The 15,152-nt window shown below is 35.7% G+C and overlaps 1 protein-coding gene across 1 annotated transcript; it reads left to right on the top strand.

Annotated features, from left to right (window-relative positions):
• The first annotated feature begins 1,017 nt into the window (after positions 1 to 1,017).
• LOC131624060 (serine carboxypeptidase-like 27) lies at positions 1,018 to 3,629 on the top strand. The gene is made up of 7 exons (XM_058895054.1): positions 1,018 to 1,594; positions 1,696 to 1,791; positions 1,908 to 2,000; positions 2,109 to 2,194; positions 2,354 to 2,715; positions 2,787 to 2,882; positions 3,038 to 3,629. The coding sequence occupies exons 1-7, from the start codon at positions 1,222 to 1,224 to the stop codon at positions 3,288 to 3,290; spliced, it is 1,359 nt and encodes a 452-aa protein (XP_058751037.1). The 5' UTR covers positions 1,018 to 1,221; the 3' UTR covers positions 3,291 to 3,629.
• Positions 3,630 to 15,152: the final 11,523 nt, after the last annotated feature.

The following is a 15,152-nucleotide window of genomic DNA, read 5'->3' as shown; positions in this document are numbered from 1 at the left end:
AGCTCCATTGGTATAAGCTTGAACAGATCAGAACCTTGAATGGATGTGGGAGCTGAAATGGTCATTTTTTTAGTACTTTTTAGAAAAGGAATGAGGAAGAGGGAAGGGAAATGTTTGATGCGAGTATACGAAATAAATATCCATATCACCCATTGAATTTTGAATTAATGATGTGTATGGATTTGTATCTCCGGACTCACCTTTTACGCATACGGAGATACATCTCATAATTAAATTTTAGTAAAATTAAGGTAGTTCATCAACTTATGATAAGGAGTGTCTAAAAAAAGGTGCGCTCGAAGTATCTCCAAACAATGTAGACAGTTGAGACTTTTCACCATGATGAGGGAGCACCCCTAATGATGAAAGAAATAACTCCTAAATTTTTGGAATAACAATTTTATCATGTATTAAAGTCCTCCCGACTTAAAGTTTCTATAGTGTTGTTGTGTAACTACTGAAAAAAATTACCATTGACTATGATAACGACACAATCACAAATTGAAATGTCAATAATGATGTTATTACCTCACCAAAAAAAAATACATCTTATCCCCAACAAAGACGGAAACTTGAGAAATTCCATCTACTCAACTTAATGAAACACGGACACAATAAAGATATTAGATACGATATGAATTTGATACGGGAATTGAGAAGTCATTGAAAATTCAATAATACAATAAATATATAAAAAAGTTAAAATTCAACATTAATTAAATGATTCTATAAGAAAAGTCAATTGAACTTGCAAAATTTGATAATAATTTATAAAGGAATTATGAGGAAAAAAATATCGTTGAAGTTCATAAAAAAGTAATTAAAGAAAATTTTGATTGTTGTAATAGAAAAAATGAAAATGTTGAGCTAATTAAAGTTGAGAAAAGAAAATTAAGAATGAGAAAGAAAGATTAATATTATAGAAATATGAATAGTCATAAGGTATGGTTAACTAGCCGTATACGCATTGCAGGGAAGACGTGTCTCTAGCGTATGGCGACGTATCATCGACGTGTCTCCGGTCAACATGCAACAGTGAGTCGAGAAACAGCAAAGAAAACTCAAACCATGCACAATTGATTTCAAAGACCAAATGGTAAGAACTCATTGTCACAAACATAAATTCATGCTCATTCTTGTTAATAAATACAAAAGCTTATAAATTGATTGGTTCTCTTCTTTTTTATTTTGGATTTTACAAAACTATTGATCGATAGAATAATGGGTTATTATTATTATAATTATTCCATATTGTGTGTTGTTTTGTTTTTATCCATTCAAATTTCTTTGGCTTCTTCAACTGAAGATCAAAAGAGAGATAAGATAACTGAGTTACCAGGACAACCAAAGAATGTTGGATTTGATCAGTATTCAGGTTATATAACTGTGAATGAACCGAATGGAAGAGCACTTTTTTACTGGTTGACTGAAGCACCACTGAGTAGCGAACCCGATTCAAAGCCACTAGTTCTATGGCTTAGCAATGGTCCCGGTTGTTCTGCTATTTCTTACGGTGCGGCCGAAGAAATTGGCCCTTTTCATATTAAGCCCGATGGCAAAACACTTTACTCAAATCCCTATGCTTGGAACAAACGTAAGTTAAATTGTCTGATTCAAGTCCTTGTCGTTTCGATTCGTTTAAAAAAAATAATTTTTCCCTGTATTGATGCCTATTTATTATTTTGGATGTTGCAGTGGCAAATATATTGTTCCTTGAGTCTCCTGCTGGTGTTGGTTTTTCTTATTCTAATAAAACATCAGATCTTTACACATTTGGTGACAAGAAAAACGGTAAAGTTACTGAGAGTCGAACTCAAAGACTGCTAACATTATTGAATTTAATTAGTAGTCCAATTTTTTTTTAGTAATGAGATTTTACATTTTAACTTGTATCCGGAATATTGCAGCTGAGGATTCATATATTTTTCTTGTTAATTGGTTGGAAAGATTTCCTCAGTATAAGCATAGAGAACTCTACATTGGTGGGATAAGTTATGCAGGTGAATCTATGTTTGATAATTCATACATCAGTTTTCTACTTTGCACTTTATTTATGAATTCAGTGCTTTGTACAATGAAGAATTTCTTAAAAGTTAAATGATTATCAGGTTATTATGTTCCTCAATTGGCTCAAATTGTTTACGAGAGAAACAAGGGAATCAATAATCCAGTTATCAATCTTAAGGGATTCTTGGTAAGATTGTTAGGTTCATGTAAAAATGATATACTTATTCAGTCGTTTATGTTAACATAGACACAATTAGAATCGTTCATGATTCGCTTCAAGAAGAAAACTGAACCGTTACAGCTTTCGGAAAATACCTATATGCTTATTAGTTGTTTGTTGCCACAGGTTGGAAATGGTGTTATTGATGATTATCATGATTTAGTCGGAACATTTGAGTACTGGTGGACACATGGTTTGATTTCAGATTCTACGTATAAACTTCTAGGAACTGCGTGTGACTCTGGATCTTCTTTGCATCCATCAGCGCAATGTACGCAGGCTCGTAAAGTTGCAACTGCTGAGCAAGGAAACATCGATCTATATAGCATTTATTTTCCGCTTTGTAACAATACATCATCGCCATGGATGTCTAGAGTAGATGATCCATGTTTCCAAACGTATTCTGATTTGTATTTCAACCGTCCGGAAGTTCAAAAGGCACTCCATGCCAATGTAACAGGGATTCCATATACATGGAAGGGATGCAGGTATGTTCTATTGAGGTCTGTGATTCTATCAAAGTTTTGATTTAAAATGTTTTTATTTTATTTCTTGACAGTGATATTGTTGGGAATAATTGGGGTGATTCGGCGTTGTCTGTGCTTCCTATATATCGTGAACTTATCAATGCTAGTCTAAGGATATGGGTATTCAGGTAACAACCTTAACAAGACATTTCATGTTTTTATAAACGACATTTGAAATCATTGACGCTCATCAAATTTGCTCGTTAGTGATAGCGCAACTTGTTGCCTGTTTGCCTTCTCTTTGTAACTGGAACTCTTGTTAACTCTCATATTTTTGTTGTAGTGGAGACGCTGATGCTATAGTACCACTAACCGCCACTCGGCGTTCTATTAATGCATTGAAGCTTCCAACCATCGTGAATTGGTATCCTTGGTATGACAGTGGCAAGGTTGCTGGATGGAGTCAAGTTTATAAAGGGCTAACATTGGTGACAGTAAGAGGAGCTGGACATAAGGTTGCTTTTCATAAGCCTCGCGAGGCGTTTACTCTTTTTAAATCATATTTGGAGAACAAGAACATGCCATCCTCAACTTGATCAGATGCATTCTAAAGAATAACTTCAATGTTCATATATAAATACATGGAACAGCAGGCGGATACAGAATAAGGAATGCATTTCTAATGAGTTCCATCTTGAATAAATGTACCCATACCAATATTTACATATAAAATAAGACCCTTTTGAGAATGCACATAATAATTTAAAGTGAGCTAGTTGAATGAATTAAACAAGCCATAGTTAATAATGGGTCAGGTTGATGTGTAGAAGGTATATCCTTATGCACGGTGCATAAGTTTCTACGAGTAATATTTAATTTGTTTCGAGTAACATTTTTATTAGAAACGAGTAATAATATCATAATCTATAAATAATATATGCATTATTTATACACATTTATTAATTATGAGTAATTATTAATTGTGATTAATGAGTACACTATTTAGAGTAATATTTACACAATTCTGAGTAATATCGAATTTTAACTATTTTGAATAATATATTCATTGTTCGGAGTAATATTTATACTATTTTGAGTAATCTATATACTATTTCGAGTAATAAATATAATACTTTGAGTAATATAAACAATATTTGAGTATTTATGCACCGTGCATAAGGATATACCTTATGCACATCAACACATTCCGTTAATAATCATTTTATGAGAATAAAAAGTTTTACTCCTCGAGAAAAAACCTATAAATTTTACAAAGTCCATAGCCAATAATATCAGTTGCCGAATTTAACAGTTAGCGGAGATAGCATCTAGTAGTTTTGAATAATAGTTCTCTTTTCTTCAAACAATTGCGCCGAGAAAGAAACTCTACTATTCAATTGTGAATTATTTAACTATTAAATCATATTAGAAGTTTGTCTTATTTGACTTTTGGGTATGACCGAGCCTTAGTTTTTTTTTGTTGACAATGAGTCTTAGTTAGTTAACTATTCATTTAGTTGTTATGTTGATATGTTAGTTTATAATTAAATTCTCTCTAAAACGAATTAATAGAATATTTAGTTCAATTGCTTTCTATGCACGATTTACTCAATGAATAGAACAGAAAATGCAATGAAATTAGATTAATGAAATTGTTATAATTAGATTAATGAAACTACTAACAAAAAAAATATGTTAATTAATCAAATTCAATTTACAACGAGATGTTTGAATGAAATTGTTATGACAATCGCCGCATCAGGAACGAATAAAGACCATGAGAAAGATTGAGTTTTTTTAGCAAACGCAGGAAACCCTTCAATTTACAAGAGAGAGAAGAGGAAAGAAGAATAATAAAAAATTAGGATTGGTTAAAACTATTTTACTATTTACTTTCTCAATTAGGACAAATTAATTAGAAGCAAATATCAACCAATCTTAACTCTTTTTCAACAACCTGAGAAAGCAGTCTATTTATAGACTACAAGCTAACTGAAACTCTAAGATAACTTAACTAACAACCTAACTTATACAATTGCATGCTAAAACACGCTTCGACTACAACATGCCCACCTTCGACACCTACATGCTTGAACAAACTTTGACTACAACATGCATTTATCTCTATCGAACCATGAAGTTATCCCTATCGCGTCTAGAGTTCGATCCAATATACCATAATTCTCCACCTTGGAACAAACTCTACAACATGAAGGAAACAAACTAGCTTTCATCATGCAGCTTTATCAACTGCAGAACTTGCTACTTGGTGATCATATTTGTAGCATTTTGATATGTTGACACCTTCATCACTTTAACTTATCCACTTTTGATTTTCTCCATAACGAAAAGCATCTTAAAGAATAATGTGCTTTGTTTTCACATGATAGGCTGAATTCTTCGACAAATGCATAACACTTTGACTATCGCATTTAACAATGATAACTTGACATTTAAGTTTCAGTTCCTTAACAAACCCTCCAAACTACAATGCATCTTTCACAGCTTCAGTGAAGACAATATATTCAGCTTCAAATGTTGATAACGCAACAATCTTTTGAAGAGAAGCTTTTCAACTGATTATTGTACCAAACATAGTGAAAATATATTCAGAAAGAGTTTTCAGATATCCATACATCCTACATAGCTAAAGTCGACAAATCTTTCAACTTTGGCTCCGCCATCAGTCACTCTACCATAAACCAGGACCCATATGAAGGATAGAAAAACACTTAGAAAGGGGGGGGTTTGAATAAGTGTAGCTTTAAAAACTTGACAGATAAAAATAAATTGCACAGTTATTTTTATCCTGGTTCGTTGTTAACTAAACTACTCCAGTCCACCCCCGCAGAGATGATTTACCTCAACTGAGGATTTAATCCACTAATCGCACGGATTACAATGGTTCTCCACTTAGTCAGCAACTAAGTCTTCCAGAGTCTACTGATCACACACTGATCACTCCAGGAACAACTGCTTAGATACCCTCTAAGACTTTTCTAGAGTCTACTGATCCACACGATCACTCTAGTTACAACCTGCTTAGATAACCTCTAAGACTTCCTAGAGTATTCTGATCCACACGATCACTCTAGTTCCTTACAACTTAATGTAATCAATTCAAGAGTTTACAAATGCTTCTTAAAAGCTATAATCACAAACTGTGATATTTCTCTTATCGTTTAAGCTTAATCTCACTAAGATATTACAACAGCAATGTAGTGAGCTTTGATGAAGATGAAGATTCTGAGCTTTGGATTTGAACAGAGTTTCAGCAAGTTAATAAGCGTTGTTTTGTTCAGGATCGTTAACCTTGCTTCTCATCAGAACTTCATATTTATAGGCGTTGGAGAAGATGACCGTTGAGTGCATTTAATGCTTTGCGTGTTCCGTACAGCATCGCATTTAATGTTATACGCTTTTGTCAACTACCTCGAGCCTTGTTCACGCTGTGTCTACTGACGTAGCCTTTAATAGCTTTTAACGTTCCTTTTGTCAGTCAGCGTAGCCTGCCACTTGTACTTTCTTCTGATCTGATGTTTGTGAATATAACGTTTGAATATCATCAGAGTCAAACAGCTTGGTGCATAGCATCTTCTGATCTTCTGACCTTGAAGTGCTTCTGTTGCGTGATACCATCTTCTGAGCTTCAGTGCTTCTGTTCTCTTGTTCTTCTGATGCTTCCATAGACCCATGTTCTGATTCTGCTTCGACCATCTTCTGATGTCTTGCCAGACCATGTTCTGATGTTGCATGCTGAACCCTTTGAGACAAAGCTTCTGAGCGCTGAATTATGCGTACTCTTTTATATATTTCCTGAAAGGGAAATTGCATTGGATTAGAGTACCATATTATCTTAAGCAAAATTCATATTATTGTTATCATCAAAACTAAGATAATTGATCAGAACAAATCTTGTTCTAACAATCTCCCCCTTTTTGATGATGACAAAAACATATATAAATGATATGAATTTGCGATCAGAAAGAACAGACGGCAAAAGACAAATTACACAGCTATAGCATAAGCATATGAATATGTCTCCCCCTGAGATTAACAATCTCCCCCTGAGATAAATAATCTCCCCCTGAAATAAATACTCGAAGAACTTTAATAAAAGACTTCCCTGATTATTTCGGTAGAGACGATCATATAAGCTTCTGCCTTCAGAGAATTCATAGCTTCTGACTTCTGCTTCCATTGGACAGCTTCAGAACTAGAATTTCTTTAGATCCTTAGAACACTCACAGCTTCTGATTCCTGCTTCCATCTAGGACAGCTTCAGAACTTGAATTTCTTTGATCTTCAGAACATTCACAGCTTCTGATTTCTGCTTCCATCTAGGACAGCTTCAGAACTTGAATTTCTTTGATCCTCAGAACATTCACAGCTTCTGATTTCTGCTTCCATTCAGGACAGCTTCAGAACTTGAGTTTTCTGGATCTTTTAGAACATTCACATCTTCTGATTTCTGCTTCCCTCGGATAGCTTCAGAACTTTGAATGTCTACTAACATCACTTCATGCTAGATTTGTATCAGAACATTGTTGAATGTACCAGAGCATCATCAGCGCATCTCTACATCCTGAAATGTTACAGAACAAAAACTAAACGACAAAAGTCAGCATGAATGAGTATCAGAGCCATATATATATCAGAGCTATATAGGCTAAAATAATGTATCAGAGCAAATAGAATTTTGTCAAAACAAATAGACAAAAAAATGGATCAAATTCTATTATCAGTGCTTCTGATTCATTCTTCTTTCTTGCTTCTGATCTCTGAAGCTTGACAGCACTCAGCTTGCTTCAGTTTCCATGAGCTTATTCTTTTTACAGAATAACGCTTCTTATGGTTTTGCTTCTTGTGTTTGCTTTGAAGATTCTCTTCACTTCTTTATACCTGCAAAACACTTAAACCATATAGAACTTGCAGTTCTTGTTAGTAAATGTGTGGGAGCTTTACCCAGCAACTGATAGATTAATCAAATCATTTATCATTTATCTTCTCCCCCTTTTTGTCATAACATCAAAAAGCAATATTTCAAAAGATTCAGATGCATAAAACGACAAATAGAATCACTGGAATGTAAAAGCAAAGAAACTTTTCATTGATAATCAAAAGATATTACATGAAGATGTTTAACAAGCAGATGCAACAAGAAAAAGAAAACTACAAAGACCAAAACCTAAGACCCTAGCTAAGACAAAGTCTGTGCCAGCATGCCATGAAGGAGTGAAACGCCTCATTGACTGCTTCTTGGGCTTCCAGGCGAGGGGTCAAGGAGACTTGGTTCTGATGCAGATCTTCCACAATCTTTATCAGAGACAACATTCTCAGCGGGTGAAGATGAAGAGATTTCTTCGGAATGGGTTAAGGGAGAGGAAAGGTTAGATGAAGAGGAAGTTGAGTCTAGAAGGAAACAAGATGAGGAAGAAGATGGAGATGATGGAGGGCTTTCACCAGGGGGTTGAAACACACGTCTGGAATAGTTTCCAAATAACATTGCTTCGAATGGATTCACCTTGAGAGGATCATAGGTGATTTTTATCTTTTTGGGTTTGGAAGGTGATGTTTCAACAGCTTTTCTTTTGTTGTTTTGATCATATTCATGATTTCCTGGGCTTGATGAGGAGTTCATGATGGATTTGCAGAAAATGAACAGGTAGGGTTTGATATGAATGCAAAAAAAAATAGAGTGAATAGAGAAAATATGAGAGAGAAGGAGAAGTGTTTGAAGAGTATTTAAAAGAAAATAAAATGAAACGACTGATGAATAGCATTTAATGTTACGTGACGTGAGGAGAGATAATAAAGACAAATGAGGTGACTAGCACAGTTACCTATGGTCGGCGTCCCTTCAACTGCACGCACGTTTATCCATGAATAGTAACGACAGGTTTACCATCCCGAGACAAAAACGTAACAGCTGTTTTGCTTTAAAAGAGGTTCTGAATCAACTTAGACAATGAAACGTTAGTAATAACCGAATCATAATTTCTAAAAGATTTCAATCAGAACTTCTGATATATAAAAAATAATCCATTTTCATTTCAGAAGATACTCATACATAAGAACTTCTCATCTTCTCATTCTGGGCATAAATCCATACTGATGTTCTTCAGAATGAACTTAAACCTATCTTCAGCCAGGGGTTTTGTAAAGATATCAGCCCATTGATGGTCTGTATCAACAAAGTTTAAAGATATAACACCCTTCTGAACATAGTCCCTTATGAAATGATGTTTAATCTCAATATGTTTAGCTTTTGAATGAAGAATAGGATTCTTAGATAAACATATAGCAGAAGTATTATCACAGAATATAGGAATGTTACTCTCAAATATCTGATAATCTTCTAACTGACTCTTCATCCAGAGCATCTGTGTACTACAACCAGCAGCAGCGACATATTCTGCTTCTGTTGTTGATAGAGCAATAGTTGCTTGCTTCTTGCTATACCAAGAGATCAAATGACTTCCAAGAAATTGGCAACTTCCTGAAGTACTTTTTCTTTCAATTCTGTCTCCAGCATAGTCAGCATCGCAGAATCCTACTAAGTTGTATTCTTTAGATTTTCTGTAAACTAAGCCAACATTAGTAGTACCTTTCAGATACCTTAGAATTCTCTTAACAGCAGTTAAATGAGATTCTCTAGGATCTGATTGGAATCTAGCACACAAACAAACACTGAATAGAATGTCAGGTCTAGAAGCAGTCAGATATAGAAGAGATCCAATCATACCTCTGTATAACTTCTGATCTACCTTCTTACTTACCTCATCCTTACCTAGGATGCATGTTGGATGCATAGGAGTTTTGGCTTCTTTGCAGTCTAGAAGATTAAACTTCTTCAGAAGTTCCTTCACATACTTGGTTTGGTGAACATACGTTCCTTCTGATGTTTGATTTATTTGTATTCCAAGGAAATACTTGAGTTCTCCCATCATGCTCATTTCAAACTCAGCCTGCATAGACTCAGCAAACTCCTTTCCAAGTGTAGCATTAGATGTTCCAAAAATAATATCATCTACATATATTTGACAAATTAAAATATCCCTTTTAAAGGTTTTACAAAAGAGAGTAGTGTCCACTTTTCCTCTAGTGAAACCATTATCCAGAAGGAAAGAACTTAAGCGTTCATACCAAGCTCTGGGAGCCTGTTTCAATCCATACAATGATTTTTTAAGTTTAAAAACATGATTAGGAGACATAGAGTCTTCAAAACCAGGAGGTTGATAGACATAAACTTCTTCATCTATATAACCATTTAAGAAGGCACTCTTAACATCCATCTGATAAAGAGTGATGTTATGTTGAGTGGCAAATAAAATTAATAGACGAATAGATTCTAACCTGGCCACTGGTGCAAAGGTTTCTGTATAATCAATCCCTTCTTGCTGACTATAACCCTGAGCCACCAGTCTGGCTTTGTTCCTTACCACTTCACCTTTCTCACTGAGCTTGTTTCTGAAGACCCATTTTGTACCAATTATATTGAATCCATCTGGTCTAGGAACAAGATCCCAAACATCATTCCTTGTAAACTGATTCAGTTCTTCTTGCATAGCAATTATCAAGTCTAGATCTTCTAGAGCATGATCAACAGAAGTTGGCTCGATCAAAGATACAAGACCTAATTGACAGTCTGCATTGTTCTTAAGGAATGCTCTTGTTCTGATTGGATCATCCTTCTTTCCAAGAATGACATCTTCTGAATGACCAGAGATGAGTCTGGATGATCTTCTGACAGATGGTTCTTCAGAAATGCTTAGATCCTCCAGAGAAGCTGATACTTGATCTTCAGATTCTTTGCTTCTGAGAAGCTCTGCTTCTGATGCGTTGCTTCTTGGCTCAACAACTTCTGATATATCAATATCACAATCTGCAAAATTATTAAACTGCTTTGGTTTTTCAGAACCAAGCTTATCATCAAACCTGATATTGATTGATTCTTCTACAATCAATGTTTCAGTATTGTATACTCTGTAGCCTTTTGAGCGTTCAGAATATCCAAGAAGGAAACATTTTTGTGCTTTGGAATCAAACTTACCAAGATGATCTTTAGTGTTCAGAATAAAGCATACACATCCAAAAGGATGGAAATATGAAATGTTGGGCTTTCTATTCTTCCACAATTCATAAGGAGTCTTATTTAGAATAGGTCTGATAGAGATTCTATTCTGAATATAGCATGCAGTGTTTATTGCTTCTGCCCAGAAATGCTTAGCCATATTGGTTTCATTGATCATGGTTCTGGCCATTTCTTGCAGAGTCCTATTCTTTCGTTCTACAACCCCATTTTGCTGTGGAGTTCTAGGACAAGAGAAATCATGGGCAATACCATTTTCTTTGTAGAATTCTTCAAAGGATCTGTTCTCAAATTCACCACCATGATCACTTCTGACCTTTATGATTTTACACTCTTTTTCAGATTGAATCTGAATGCAGAAATCAAAGAACACTGAATGAGTCTCATCCTTGTGTTTTAAGAATTTTACCCATGTCCAGCGGCTATAATCATCTACGATGACTAATCCATATTTCTTCCCTCTAACAGATGCTGTTTTGACTGGGCCAAACAGATCAATGTGCAAGAGTTCTAATGGCCTTGAGGTAGACACAACATTCTTGGACTTGAATGCAGGTTTGGAGAACTTGCCCTTCTGACATGCTTCACAAAGAGCATCTGATTTGAATTTCAGATTAGGGAGTCCTCTGACCAGATTCAGTTTGTTAATCTGAGAAATCTTTCTCAAACTAGCATGACCTAATCTTCTGTGCCAGACCCACTGCTCTTCAGAAACAGACATAAGACAAGTCACCTTCTGACTCATAAGATCTTGCAGATCTGTCTTATAAATGTTGTTCTTCCTCTTGCCTGTAAATAGGATTGAGCCATCCTTCTGATTTACAGCCTTGCAAGACTCTTGATTAAAGATTATATCATAACCATTGTCACTCAATTGACTGATAGATAAGAGGTTATGTGTTAATCCTTCTACAAGAAGTACATTAGAAATGGAAGGAGAGTTACCAGACTTTATAGTTCCAGAGCCAATTATCTTGCCCTTCTGATCTCCTCCAAACTTGACTACTCCTCCAGACTTAAGCACCAGGTCTTGGAACATAGACCTTCTTCCTGTCATGTGTCGTGAGCATCCAGAGTCCAGGTACCATGACATGTTGTGCTTTGTCCTTTTTGCAGTCAAGGATATCTGCAATAGGAATAATCTTATCCTTAGGTACCCACATTTTCTTGGGTCCTTTCTTGTTAGATTTTCTCAAGTTCTGATTGAACTTGGGTTTAACATTGTAAGCAATAGGAGGAACAACATGATAATTCTTAATGTGAGTTTCATGATATTTCCTAGGTTGTGTCACATGCTTTTTGGTGTGTGTTATGTGAAAGCTTTGAGCATGTGAAGTGTGCCTAATATCATGGGAGTGGCCATACTTGAACTGATCATACAATGGCTTGTATGTGAATTTCATTTCATCAATAGGTTCAAGTTTGTATGGGGTTTCACCCTCAAAACCAATGCCTACTCTTTTGTTTCCAGACACAGCATATATCATAGAAGCTAGCTGTCTTCTGCCAATACTTCTAGATAAGAACTTCCTGAAACTTAAATCATATTCTTTCAGAATATGGTTTAGACTAGGAGTGGATTTTTCTGAATCAGACGGAGATCCAACATTATTGGATAATTTTAAAAGTTTTTCTTTTAATTCAGAATTTTCCAACTCAAGCTTCTTTGTTTCAAATTCAAATAGCTTTTTCAGCTTTTTGTATTTGAGACTAATCTGAGACTTGAGTTCCAGAAGTTCAGTTAGACCGGAAACTAACTCATCTCTAGTAAGTTCAGAAAATACCTCTTCAGAATCTGATTCTGATGTAGATTCTGATTTGTCATCTTCTGTCGCCATCAGCGCACAGTTAGCCTGCTCATCTTCAGAGTCTGAATCATCTTCTGACTCATCCCAGGTTGCCATAAGACTTTTCTTCTTATGAAACTTCTTCTTGGGATTTTCCTTCTGAAGATTTGGACATTCATTCCTGAAGTGTCCTGGCTCATTGCATTCATAGCACATGACCTTCTTTTTGTCAGATCTTCTGTCATCAGAAGATTCTCCATGTTCGAATCTCTTTGAACTTCTGAAGCCTCTGAACTTCCTTTGCTTGGTCTTCCAGAGTTGATTTAGCCTTCTGGAGATCAAAGACAGTTCATCTTCTTCTTCAGATTCTGATTCTTCAGGATCTTCTTCTCTAGCCTGAAAAGCGTTAGTGCATTTCTTGATATTAGATTTTAATGCAATAGACTTACCTTTCTTTTGAGGCTCATTTGCGTCCAGCTCAATTTCATGGCTTCTCAAGGCACTGATAAGCTCTTCCAGAGAGACTTCATTCAGATTCTTTGCAATCTTGAATGCAGTCACCATAGGACCCCATCTTCTGGGTAAGCTTCTGATGATCTTCTTTACATGATCAGCCTTGGTGTATCCTTTGTCAAGAACTCTCAATCCAGCAGTAAGAGTTTGAAATCTTCAAAACATCTTTTCAATGTCTTCATCATCTTCCATCTTGAAGGCTTCATACTTCTGGATTAAAGCAAGAGCTTTAGTCTCCTTGACTTGAGCATTTCCTTCATGAGTCATTTTCAAGGACTCATATATATCATAGGCCGTTTCCCTGTTTGATATCTTCTCATACTCAGCATGAGAGATAGCATTCAGCAAAACAGTTCTGCATTTATGATGATTCCTGAAAATCTTCTTTTGATCATCACTCATTTCTTGCCTTGTCAGCTTTACGCCATTTGCATTTACTGGATGTTTGTAACCATCCATCAGAAGATCCCATAGATCACCATCTAGACCAAGAAAGTAACTTTCCAGTTTATCTTTCCAGTATTCAAAGTTTTCACCATCAAATACCGGCGGTCTAGTATAACCATTGTTACCGTTGTATTGCTCAGCAGAGCCAGATGTAGATGCAGGTGTAGACTTTTCACTTTCATCAACCATCTTTTACTAAAGCGTTTTTCTCTTCCTGAATCTTTTCTAAACACGGTTAAGTGCTTGCACCTTAGAACCGGCGCTCTGATGCCAATTGAAGGATAGAAAAACACTTAGAAAGGGGGGGTTTGAATAAGTGTAGCTTTAAAAACTTGACAGATAAAAATAAATTGCACAGTTATTTTTATCCTGGTTCGTTGTTAACTAAACTACTCCAGTCCACCCCCGCAGAGATGATTTACCTCAACTGAGGATTTAATCCACTAATCGCACGGATTACAATGGTTCTCCACTTAGTCAGCAACTAAGTCTTCCAGAGTCTACTGATCACACACTGATCACTCCAGGAACAACTGCTTAGATACCCTCTAAGACTTTTCTAGAGTCTACTGATCCACACGATCACTCTAGTTACAACCTGCTTAGATAACCTCTAAGACTTCCTAGAGTATTCTGATCCACACGATCACTCTAGTTCCTTACAACTTAATGTAATCAATTCAAGAGTTTACAAATGCTTCTTAAAAGCTATAATCACAAACTGTGATATTTCTCTTATCGTTTAAGCTTAATCTCACTAAGATATTACAACAGCAATGTAGTGAGCTTTGATGAAGATGAAGATTCTGAGCTTTGGATTTGAACAGAGTTTCAGCAAGTTAATAAGCGTTGTTTTGTTCAGGATCGTTAACCTTGCTTCTCATCAGAACTTCATATTTATAGGCGTTGGAGAAGATGACCGTTGAGTGCATTTAATGCTTTGCGTGTTCCGTACAGCATCGCATTTAATGTTATACGCTTTTGTCAACTACCTCGAGCCTTGTTCACGCTGTGTCTACTGACGTAGCCTTTAATAGCTTTTAACGTTCCTTTTGTCAGTCAGCGTAGCCTGCCACTTGTACTTTCTTCTGATCTGATGTTTGTGAATATAACGTTTGAATATCATCAGAGTCAAACAGCTTGGTGCATAGCATCTTCTGATCTTCTGACCTTGAAGTGCTTCTGTTGCGTGATACCATCTTCTGAGCTTCAGTGCTTCTGTTCTCTTGTTCTTCTGATGCTTCCATAGACCCATGTTCTGATTCTGCTTCGACCATCTTCTGATGTCTTGCCAGACCATGTTCTGATGTTGCATGCTGAACCCTTTGAGACAAAGCTTCTGAGCGCTGAATTATGCGTACTCTTTTATATATTTCCTGAAAGGGAAATTGCATTGGATTAGAGTACCATATTATCTTAAGCAAAATTCATATTATTGTTATCATCAAAACTAAGATAATTGATCAGAACAAATCTTGTTCTAACACCATACTCATGGATCCTTTTATGTATCTCAGAATCCACTTCAAAGTTTGTCAGTGTATATCTTTCCATAATTTCCCATATACCTACTTACATGGCTCACTTTGTAGGCACGTGTCACTTTAATTTGTAGGCAT

Source organism: Vicia villosa, linkage group LG1 (genome assembly GCF_029867415.1).
Source record: "Vicia villosa cultivar HV-30 ecotype Madison, WI linkage group LG1, Vvil1.0, whole genome shotgun sequence".
Classification (NCBI taxonomy): Eukaryota; Viridiplantae; Streptophyta; class Magnoliopsida; order Fabales; family Fabaceae; genus Vicia; species Vicia villosa.
Note: the sequence above shows the minus strand (reverse complement) of the source record. Positions and strands in the feature narration are given on the sequence as shown.